This window comes from Apaloderma vittatum, unplaced genomic scaffold, assembly GCF_000703405.1.
Source record: "Apaloderma vittatum isolate BGI_N311 unplaced genomic scaffold, ASM70340v1 scaffold21647, whole genome shotgun sequence".
Taxonomy (NCBI): Eukaryota; Metazoa; Chordata; class Aves; order Trogoniformes; family Trogonidae; genus Apaloderma; species Apaloderma vittatum.
Window position 1 is genome coordinate 1 of NW_009725900.1, and position 11,654 is coordinate 11,654.

At 50.0% G+C, this 11,654-nt stretch overlaps 1 protein-coding gene across 1 annotated transcript; it reads left to right on the plus strand.

Annotated features, from left to right (window-relative positions):
• Positions 1–5: 5 nt before the first annotated feature.
• On the plus strand, positions 6–2,520 carry GINS1 (GINS complex subunit 1 (Psf1 homolog); the record flags this gene model as incomplete). Its single annotated transcript, XM_009873097.1, has 6 exons — positions 6–28; positions 114–209; positions 606–696; positions 1,159–1,275; positions 2,108–2,182; positions 2,452–2,520. Coding segments are annotated over 6 exons (471 nt in total), but the record flags the coding sequence as incomplete, so codon positions are not given.
• Positions 2,521–11,654: the final 9,134 nt, after the last annotated feature.

An 11,654-nucleotide genomic window follows, 5' to 3' on the forward strand; every position in this document is an offset into this window, starting at 1 on the left:
CGCTGTACGAGCGGAACCAGACGGACGTGTGAGTGCGCGGTGCCTCCCGGAGAGCTCGGGCCGATGCCTCGCGCCGGCCCGCACCTCTGTGAACGCGGCTCCTCCTCCTCCAGGTCCGAAGCGAAGTCTGGGCGGGCGGATCTCATCTTCCTCATCCGGTTTCGGCACTGCTGCCTGCTCCGAAACCAGCGCTGCATCCTGGCCTACCTGTGAGTGCGGCGGCGGGGGGGGGGCGGCTTCATCGGGGCGCCGGTTCATCCCCGCCGGCACAGGGTCCCCACGTGCTGGGTGTTGGGGCTCTCGGCCCGGGCGAGCGGTTCCTCAGCGAGGGTCAATAGCAGGGCAGCTGCAGGGCTGGCTCTTTGTGTGCACTGCTGCTACTCCCAGACGCTAGCACAAACAGAAGACCCTGTTGCCTCCTGCTCTTTAGAAGTTTTAGTAACTGGATAGGCCAGAAATTACACCCTTTAAAGGAGGATGGGTGGAATGACCCAACTTTTTGCTATATGCTTTGAGGGCAGACTGGGGCGTCAGTGTTGCCCCGGGATATCACCAGCACTCACCTTAGCAAAGGTGCTGGGTTTGCCCTGCATTTCTCCCCCCAGGTACGACCGGCTGCTGCGGATCCGAGCACTAAGGTGGGAGTATGGCAGCATCTTGCCCAATGCCATCCAGTTCCACATGTCAGCTGAGGAAGTGAGTCAGCCTTGTCTTCCCCTCTTTCCACTCCACTAGTTCTTCCTGATGGTTTATGTATTCAGTAGAGTCAAAAGAGGGTAGACTGTAAAGGTGACAACGTCCCTCTCTGTTACACAGATTTGTTTATTTATTTATTTGTCTATGTGAACAATCTAAAATGGATACTGAATGCAGGTCATGCTTGGCACTCTTTTAAGGATCAGGCGGTCTTCACTAGATCAGACTTGCAGCCAGCAGATACTTACTGTCAGACACCATCTCTGGACCAACGTACCGAGCTGCTAACATTGGCAGCATGTATCCTACCGTGAGTCCAGCCTGCTCTGCCTTTGGGGCAGAGCCTGCATTCACCTTTGGCTGGCAAGAATGCACTTGGGAATCAGTGATCTGACAGCACGAATAAACTAGGATCTCGCTCATGTTTGGCTTTGCCTGAGGAATCGCTGTTTGTGTCTGCAGGTGGAGTGGTTCAATCGGTACAAAAAGTCTCTGGCAACCTACATGAGGTCAGTGGGAGGAGAGGAGGGGCTGGACCTCACACAGGACATAAAACCTCCAAAAAGTCTGTACATTGAAGTAAGTGTAAGATTGGTCGTTTCTGTCTTTGAACAAACATTTTGCCCATCTTTTTTTTTTTTTTTAGAGAACTTCACCCCATCCCATGTCACAAAGTGATAGAGCAATGCTTTCGAGAGCGCCAAAGCTTTCACAAGCTTCTACGTTTTACTCTGCCTGCCAGCATTTTACTCCCTCTTCTACTGAGGGCTCAAAGTATGTTGAAAGATGGCATTTTTAGTCCACAGGGAACTGGTGTAGTGGAGTGAGTGGTCTGAATCCCAGTGAGAAATTTCTGCAGCTTTTTGCAGAAACTTAACCAAGTGGAAACCTGCCCATGTTAAGGATTGTTGACTAGGGTATTTTTATTTTAAATGAACTCTGATAGATGAGGCTATAAATCATTTTACACAACCGATACAACAAGAGCATATGAGAAATCAGTCAGTAGCTGAAGTGCTTTGTTCTGACATTCTCTTCGAGAGAACGCATAGTAACAAGTCAGCCTGCTCCTTAAGAGAGTTTCACTGTTAACAGATTGACATTTTCTGGTATGTGTGGGGAGGTTCTCCTGGAACTGCTGCTGCTGTTCCCCAGACCCTGTCTCTTGTCCTGCTTTTCCTCTAGTCTCTGTGAAGGGCTAGGCCGGTCTGCTCATTCGTGCTTGCTCTAGGCGGAGGCAGGAAGACAATTAGTCCAGTTCTGCATTTCCAGGTCTGCTCTATATTGAGGCTCCAGCAGGCAAGTAGGAATGTGTCCACACTTATGGTTCAGGGATATGTGGTTTAAGTCAGCAGTGATGTCTGGTGTCTTCTATAGGAGATCTGATGACCTGAGAGTTTCCACTTTGCAGGTGCGGTGTTTAAGAGACTATGGAGAGTTTGAGATCGATGATGGGACCACCATCCTGTTGAAGAAGAATAGCCAGGTACCTCTGACTAGAGAGTGTAGTCCAATCTCTTCCTTCCCTTTCACTCCCATGTCATCATGCTGCTTATTCCAGCTTTGCAGCATGTCACACTTCCTGCACGCATGGCTCCGTGCTGCAAGCTGCCTGCGTGGCCCAGGACTGCAGTTCAGCTCTGCTGGATCTGGTACCATGATGCAGCAAGCATCCAGCACAACAAACAGAGCTGATTGTGTGCAGCAAGTCTAGTCTGCCTGGGTTTCAACCCAAGTTTGTCTGTTTCTGTGCAGCACTTCCTACCCCGTTGGAAATGCGAGCAGTTAATCAGACAAGGAGTCCTCGAACACATTCTGTCATAAGCGTGCAGGACAAGAGAGAAACATTTCTTGGTGACCTGGCCACAACAGGGACGGAACTCTGCGGTGTGCAGGACTTGAGACACCTCAGCATTTCTGCAGTGGGCACCTTGACACTCCTCTTAATGGCCTTTGATGCCTTGGATGAAGATCAGCCCTGAGTTTATAAAGTATGCAAACCACATCAGTTAGCTCTTCATGACCAAAGGCTGCATACTGGTAATGTAGTGATCCTGGGAATCCAGCATAGTGGGAGGTGGCATTGAAGGGGGGTGAGGGAAGGGGGGTGTCATCCAAGCCCCACAGCTATGAGCAGGTTTTATGAATGCATTTTTGTCTGGAGCAGCTCTTCGTTTGTACTGTGCATGCGGGAGTAAGACACCAACCAGTTGGTCTCTAGAAATCAGGAGAGCTCCATAGGTGCAAAATAAAGAACTGCTTCAGCCTTCAGTTTCTTGTTTTCCAAGAGTTAATATTATGCTCATTAAACACTCTGACCTGGCTCTCTGGCCCAACCCAGTTTGAACCTACAGGGTATTGTTCAACTGATTATTAAGGTGCCTCAGTTGAGCTGAGGCATGTTGTCTGCAAACCTCCTGTGTCAGGTGAGGCTGCACATGTCATTTTCTAGACTTGAAGCTTTGTCTCCCATGAGAGGCCTAAGCATGTTGTTTCTTGAGGTGCTGAGTGAATGAGCACTGCAGTCTGGGTCACAGGCCTGGACAAGGTTTTTCCCAGCATGCTTGGGCTGTGCTTCTGTTCCTCTTCATGAGAAGAGTCTCCTGTCCCAGAGCACTGTTCTGGGAGGGCCTAGGGACTATTTGGAGTAGGAGTAGGAAAAGGAGCAGAGGATTTTAAAGATTCCAGTTAGAACAAAACCAGAGCAAGGCTGAAATGCTGCTCTCCTTTCATGGTTTTCCTAATGAAGCTGGTCACTCTTGCACACTGGCTGAGAGATACTTCCAAAAACTTAAGCCTAACATAAGGTTTGCCTAGCCTCCATCTCTGACAGAAGCCAGAAAGCAAATACTCGGGGAAGAACACAGGAACAGTATAAATGCCTGGGGTGTTACGACACTGCTTTCCCAGCCCCAGCCAAGGAACTTCCCTGAGCTAGCCCCGACCCTTTACAGAGCTTCCCGCCTTGTAAGAGCCCAGCGTCCCTCATGACCCTTGTAAGCAGGGCTGTCCCCAAATCAAAGAAAGAGGAGTCTCATCCACCAGGGCAGAAAAAGCACACCTAGGCCAAAGAGGCCTCCTCAGTTGCAGCCTCCAGCCACCTCCTGGCACTGTACCAGGGCTGGGGAACCCCCTGCAAACTGGGACTTAAAGGCAGTGGCTGAGTTTTAGCTCATAGCCCATTTATCCCCCTTTTGCTCTTCAACAACAGCTTGAGTTATTTTTAAGCCCTCTCCTTTGTGTTGACTTTGTCCAGCCTCTGCTTCGCTATACAGTCAGGCTTGTCTGGTCTCTCTTGTACAGTAGTCTCCACAGCCCCCCAAACCCTGGGATCCTTTCACAGCTAGTGGCAACCACAGCCTCCATGTAAATTCTGCTCTGCACAGAGTAGGGCATGACAATGACACATCCTCCATGCAGAGTAACACTCTGGGCAGATCAGTAAATTTAGTATTTGCTGATATGAATGCTTGGCTTTGTGGCCCTTTAGACAACTGACGTTGGCAAGAATAGTACTCCTGCCACTGAGTGAAGGCAGTGAGGAACACAAGATGATGCAGCTCACTTACCACATCTCTTGGTCTCCTTTGAAGAACTGCAGTGCTGAGTAGGGGTCACCAACCCTGCTTCAAGCCTTGGAGGCTCAAACAGAAAGAAGGCTCTTCCCTCAGCCCCTCTCTCCTGCTCACCAGAGAGGCAACAATCCAGCACCAGGTTGGTTTAGATCCTAAGCTCAGGCTTTAGGAGAGCCAGAGTCTCCCAGAGCCCAAGAGGAGCTGTAGGAAATAAAAGCTGAGCAATAGTTGGGGGAAGCTACTGAAATACAGAGCAGACAAGATGGCAGAGTGTGCTGTAATACTGCAAACATTTTAATGCTAAAACACAGCTCTCCTGTTCAGAGTAAGCCAGATGCAGGAACCTGCCAGCCTTCCTGCCCTGGCTTTCCAGCTGTAACAGCATGGCCCCAAGCAACCCTTTGCAGAAAGGGAGCATCTACACCACCACCAGAAATAATGCCAGAGTTCAGGCAGCTCCTGTGGGATGCTGTCCTGAGACAGGCATAACCTAACAACAGCACACAGCCCCTGAGAAAGGCACCAAAGCTTGTGCTTTCAGTAGGAAAATCCAGCTATTCACAGGACCAGGTTCCTTAAAGGACTGCCTGGTTTCTCCATTTTCTACTTTCTACCCAGGAAAATCCTGACAAGACCAGGAAGGACAAAGCTGATTTTCCAACCCAGCCATACCTCCCCTTTCACACCTGACAAACCGTGATCAGGACCAGGGGCAGGGCTGCCACAGCTGGTGTCCCATCATCCACTCAGAGATGCTGGTGTAATTTTCCCAATGAGTTGTTTCAGAGCTGAGGCTTGCTCCTCCAACAGCTGGTTCTTCTCCTCAGTGCTCTTCTGCTTCAGCTCAGCTACCTGCAGGGCCATTGCAAACCCCCTGTTCTCTTCACGGAGGTCTTCAATCAGCAGTTTGTTCCTAGAGAGTTGTGCCTATGGCAGGGACCGGAGGTTTAACATTGAGCATCACCACGCAAGTGTCCCAGCCAGGCAGAGACATATGGCACTAACCCCTCTTGGACTCACCTGGGCATCTTGGAGCTGAGTTGCCCTCTCTGCCAGCACAGCTTCAGCACTCCTCAGATTGTACTGTAGCCCCTCTGCCTGCTCCACAGCTGCCTGCAGGAGACGTTCATGTTGCTCCTGCAGTGGGCAACAAAACCTAACGTTGGGTTGCCCCAGCACTCACCTGGCCCCTGGCAATTCCGGACCATGCATTTCCCCTGGGCCCCACTCACAGACCTTCATACTCCCTGAAAGAAATCGTGGGGGAATTGGTGGAGGTGGTAGAGGATACAAAGAGCAGTGGGACAAGTGTCTAGAGCAGTACAACCTTCTCTAGGTCAGCACCAACTGATTTTAAGACACGGCACAAATTTCGCAGCAATGTTTTCTATAAAAACTAGTCAATGGCCTCCTCTCTCAGCCGTGCCCACAAAAGCCCAGGCAGAGACATAGTCTCCTTGGATGCAGTTTTTGTGTCTGCTCTTTTTAATTCCTTAGGTTATAGTTTGCTTCATCTTTGCCCAGGTTCAACTGAATCACAGTGTCCTGAAACAAAGGCCAAATTCACAAAACCCCAACACCTTGTTGCCCAGTGCCTAGAGATAAAACCACCCTGCTCTGTGCAGGCTACATCTCCACGGAGAGGGCTCAAACTTTCCCCAGCCTGAACCAACACAGAGTGTCTCCCTGGATAACTCCTGCTCCTCTAAGCACAAGGTATCTGGTCTGCAGTAGGTGGATTAGAGTGGGGAGGGCTTGTTTGACTGCAAAGCAGTGACCGAGTTCACGAGTAATGCTAAATTTGAAGATCAAGTGCATTTTCCACATAGGCCTTTGATATATTGCATCTTCCACCCAAACCTCTGGTGGCTTCAACCACAGCGGCCTTCTGGGCTGGCAGTGCCTCCTTTCCGGTACCTTAAACTGCATTTCCACGAAACTGCTTACCTGTGTCCTGACCAGTTGCCTGCATGTCTGCTCAGCCTGTTGGTGGAGGTTTTCCTGGAGCTGTTGAGCCTTGCACTGTTCTTCTCTCAAACTGGTTTGTAGCTGCTCAAACTGTTTCTTTGACACCATGTTGTTCATCTGGGCCATGGCCTTCTGCAACTGCAGAGCATGCTGAGTCTGGGCCAGCCTCAGGCTTGCTTTAGCTTCTAAAAGCTGTAACACAGAAAGGCTGATAGCTGGTTACAGCTTTGTGCCAGCAATGGGGCAGGCCCAGGATGTGCTGCAGGTGACAGGAGAGCTTAGGAAGTACCCTCTCCCCCACCTCAGCTCTCACACCAGCATGACCACAGCACAGCAGCAGGACCATAGGAGTGGTGTTTGCTGGGCAGCCTACAAAGCCAGAGATGGAGAGCACTGAGAGCTGCAGAAGGAGAAACAGGGACCCCCTTGCTGAGAGATACTCCCCTTGCTGAGCACTGAGGAGCAGGAGTCATTGGAGGGATCCTCTGGGAGGGACTCCTATCACCAAGGGCAGCTGTGGCAGGAGACAGAGGGGGCTGCTCACTTGGGGCTTGTTCTTAGACACATCCCAGGCAAGCTGGGCTTCAATCCCTGCCTGTACTACATGACCTCTGCTTCATACCACCAGTGAAGGACAAATCCGGTACTGGGAAGTAGGTCTGGTCCAGCTTTGCCCTAGGGGTAGCTGGCACTGGCAAGCTTTACTCTGGAAAGCCAGTCCCTGAGCCTGTCCCCAGGGTAGAAGGCAGCAGAGGGCTGCTAACACATTTGGAGGTTTCTCACATTGGCTTTCCTTTATTCTAGTGGTCCTTGTTCCCCTGGCTCTGATCACCTTCTTTCCCTCCTCTCAGACATGGCCTGTCTGGCCCCTGTCATCCCTGCTCAGCCCCTACCTGATCCCGACCTTTTAGATCCTCCATCTGCTGAGCCACAGGGAACCACGGCTCCTGGCACCAGAGCTCCTGTGTGAGCCACCTTCATTCAGCCTCCATCGCCTCTGCCCAGCCAGTCTGCACAAGACTAGGTCATAGGGGCAGCTGGGAGCAAAGACCCGTCCCCAGGCTATACCTGAACTAGATTCAGACATATCTCAGTGGAAGGGCATGTCTTTTGTCCCCTACAAAGAGGAAGAGTAGAGTCTCTTCTACCTGGGCAAGGTGTTCAGTACAGCCCCAAGCCGGGCAATACCAACACCATAGGGACCACTCAGCAGCCTGCCACTAGCTGAACGATACCCACCTTCTCCTGAGAGGTTCTGAGCTGTTGTTGGAGCAGCTCCATCTCCATCCAACATGCTGCATGCTGCTGGTGGTGCTCCAGACTCATGGCCACCTCTGCTCTTTGTAGCCACTCCGCCTCCACAAGCCTTTGGCTCTGCAGCTGGACAGTGCCAGGGCCAGCACCATGGCCAGCCTTGCATTCAGTGAGTTCACAGCGCAGCTGATGCATCTTGACATTCAGGTGGGAGACCTCCCCCTCGGTGTTCTCACTCTGAAAAAGGTTGGGGAAAAAAAAAAACAGAACAGTTCGTGCACAGAGGCTTGAGGTAGGAAGAGAGGCAACAGACTTAACCTGTCCCAAGTTGTCCTCACTGGATTCCACTGAGAAACACTGCTGTCACTGCAGGACCTTATGGGTGCTCAAGACAGGTGCCCTCATTTCTCAGTCTGACCAAAGTCCAGCAGCCGAGTTCAACCACAGCATTCCCAGATAAGAAAACATGCACAGATGATAGCCCTGGAGGAGGCCACCAGGCAGAGGGGGAGCAACTGTACAGGTGATAACATAAATATTAAGATTGGTAAGAATACAGTATGAATGGAAAAGTGTTCATGCACATGTGTGGAAGTACCAGATGGAAGAGAGAGTAAGTGTTACAAGAGCACCCTGCATGAACACTAAAGGGCATTATCCTCCAGTTGTTGGTCCAAAGACACCATCCCCAGCAGTAATGATGAGCGAGGTGCAGTTTCTGGCCTGTGCTCTGATCAGGCCACAGCACAGATAACGTGTCAGCAGAAAGCCTGCATCTAAGAGCAGGGTGGCAGCACAGTCCACATTCCATTCCTCTGCTAGCCTCCCAGAAAAATGGGCAACCAGCACAACTTTCCTCTGAAGAAGGAAAAGCATTAATGAAGATTAATGAAAGCTGAAGCTTTCCTTGACAAGTTATCATATGAAACTAGTTCTTCAATGCAAGACTAGGTTTGAATGTTTGAAACAAACACTCCTGTTCTCCTCTACAAGCAGGTGCATTTTTGTCCTCCTAAATCCTTCAGCCAAGAGCCTGTCCACTGGTGTTAATGGCTTCTTACCTCAGCTATTTCAGCCAGCTCCTCCATGTTCCCTCTACCCACCTTGCTCACGTGTTTCCTGTCAGGGAGACGAATATGATCAGCTTCAAGACAGAGAACAGTAAACCACAGCCCTGCAGAGAAAGGCCCCATTTCAGGGAGCCACACATCTGATTTTAGCCTGCAACAGGAAGAAAAGCCAGGCTAAAAGAGATATGGGCCTGAATCTATTCAGGAGTGGGTCACACGTCTCTCTTCTCCAACAGGTCACTTAGCCCAGCACAGGGCAGAAAGCTGGGGACATTCAAGGTCCTGCAACATCGTCAGAACCTAAAAACCAGAGGATGAAGAACACAGGCAGCTTAGCAGACTCCTGGCTCAGTGGGTGACCCCACTACCTATCTCAAGCTTCCCAAGGCATCAGCAGGCCATTAGACAAAAGGTTTGTGTAGCAAAGAAGCCCATCCTTTCAGTCAGCACACCCCATTCCACAGCCATCCCCAAACCCAGCTCAAGGATCTGTGCTCTGGCCTGCCCAAGCCTTTGCTTGGCCAAGGCCATCCCAGCACTGGCTGCTTTTCTGTGGAGTGAAGGGTGTGACAGTACTGGCTTGCTCAGAAATGAGAAAACAAAAGGCAAGTATAGCCAGCTGAAATCTAGTAAATGCACCTGAGTGGCTGTTCCTTTTGTGACCATTAGCTATCCACCCATTTGCCAGCCTTCCCCATTTGGCTCCTATCTTACTCATCGTGTTGTTCACTGCCCTTCTTCTTTGCTAGCCTCAGCTCTTCCTGGAGTTTCCCAAGTTGACTTTTCAGCAAGCTGTTCTCCTTCAGCAGCTGGCACAACTCTCCCCTGCAGGGAGAGACAGCAGAGTAAGAAAACTATGCAAAAGGCTAGTTTGCTCTTGACATTGTATGCTGGCTGCCTGCTCTATTCCCATTCGGTTTGCAATGACAGCAAGAACTAAAGAAACCTGAGAAATGCCATCCAGTAACTTACAGAAAACATGGGGACATTCAAGAGACATTGGCAGAGAAGGAGTAGGTCCTCGAGGGAAAGGAAATAAAGGGGAATAAACACAAATAGCATCAGACTCTGAGTTTGTGAGGCTTCCATCTGGATGAAATTATTTTCAGGCCTGCCAAAGAGTGGAAACTAAGTGACTTGGCTCATCAAGACGTACCAAGACTTCATTATGGAACAACCAGGTGGTAAGCCCAACTTCTTAACTGCAATAGAGCCATGTTTGGAAAAGTCAGCTTGTGAGGGCTCTGTGATTTTGCAGTATTGGACACAAATATGACCTCAAATCCAAAGCAGTCTTTCTGTCTTATTATCCTTCTACTCCTACTGGTACTCCCAGTATCCCACGAGGCCATGTATGCTGACACTTGTCATAGAGAATTGTTTAAGTTGGAAAAGACCCTTATCATTAAGTCCAACTGCTAACCTAACAATGCCAGGTCTAGCACTAAACCATGTCACTAAGCACCACCTCAACATGTGTGTTAAATACCTCCAGGGATGGTGAGTCACAGAATCACAGAACTGCCCAGACTGGAAAAGTCCTTTAAGTCTTTGTCCAATCACTAACTTAACAGAGTCCAATCATTAACTTAACAGTGACAAGTCCTCAACTAATTCATATCCCTAAGCACTATGGCTACACAACTCTTAAATATCTCCAGGGAAGGGGACTCCACCACTGCCCCGGGCAACCCATTCCAATGCCTGACAACCCTTTCAGTAAAGAAATTCTTCCTAAAATCCAACCTAAAGTTCCCTTTCCACAACTTGAGGCCATTTCCTCTTTTCCTGTCACTTGTTACCTGGGAGGAGACTGACTCCCACCTCTCTACAACCTCCTTTCAGGTAGCTGTAGAAAGCAATAAGGTCTCCCCTCAGCCTTCTCTTCTCCAGGCTAAACAACCCCAGTGCCCTCAACCGCCCCTCATAAGACGTGCTCTAGACCCTTCACCAGTGTCATTGTCCTTCTTTGGACTCGCTCCAGCACCTCAATGTCTTTTCTTGTAGTGAGGGGCCCAAAACTGAAGACAGTGCTCAAGCTGTGGCCTCCTCAGTGCCAAGGACAGGGGAACGATCATTTCCCTGGCTGTGCTGGCCTCACTATTCCTGATACAGGCCAGGATGCTGGTGGCCTTCTTATCCACCTGGGCACACTTCTGGCTCATATTCAGCTGTTTGTTGACCAACATCCCCAGGTCCTTTTCCACCAGGTAGCTTTTCTCCCCAAGCTTGCAGTTTTGCCTGGGGTTATTGCGACCAAAGTGCAGGACCCAGCACTTGGCCTTGTTGAATCTCATACAACTGGCCTCAGCCCCCCCATCCAGCCTGTCCAGATTCCTCTGCAGAGCCTTCTCACCCTCAAGCAGATCAACACTCCTGCCCAGCTTCATGTTGTCTGCAAACCTACTGAGGGTGTACTCAATCCCCTCATCTAGAGGGGATCTCTGTGTTCAGCTGCTGTTAGGGTACCTTTGACCATCATGCTGTTAAGCGGCCTTGTGCTTCACAAGGCATCTGGGTGGTTTGGCTTTTTTGCAGCAGCAGCACTGTGTTAGTTCCACAAAATGCCTTTGTGCTGACACCTACCACTCTCTTGAACTCTGAGTTCATTTTCTAGCCAGCACACATCTTTAAGCTGCATCAGCTCCAGTTTCACATCATTCCTCCTACTCTCAGGCTCCATTTTGACACCCTGAATGTCATGTTTCCTTCCATGCTGCTGTGCCACTGTCTCCTAGGGCTTTTTTTTTTCCTTTTCTCGCCCTCGACATGAAGTCTGTGTCCTGAGATGCAGCTGTATCTGCTGTATGAAGGCAAATGATTTAACTTTGCTCTCTCTGCCTCCTTCCCAAGCACATTCTCTAGTCTATCAAGATTTTATTTCTCCTTGATGAATGCTTTCACAGCTTTGGCTCCAGCTTCTTGAGCAGGCCATTCACTGCTTTAACTTCAGCTGCCTCCTCTTCCACACAGAAACCACATCCTTTTCCTTCCACTCCCACTGCTGTCTCTCTTGGGCATGCTGCTATTGAAGGTCTCCCCTTGGAGCATTTATCATTTACCCTCAACTTCAGAAGAGCTGACTTTGGTC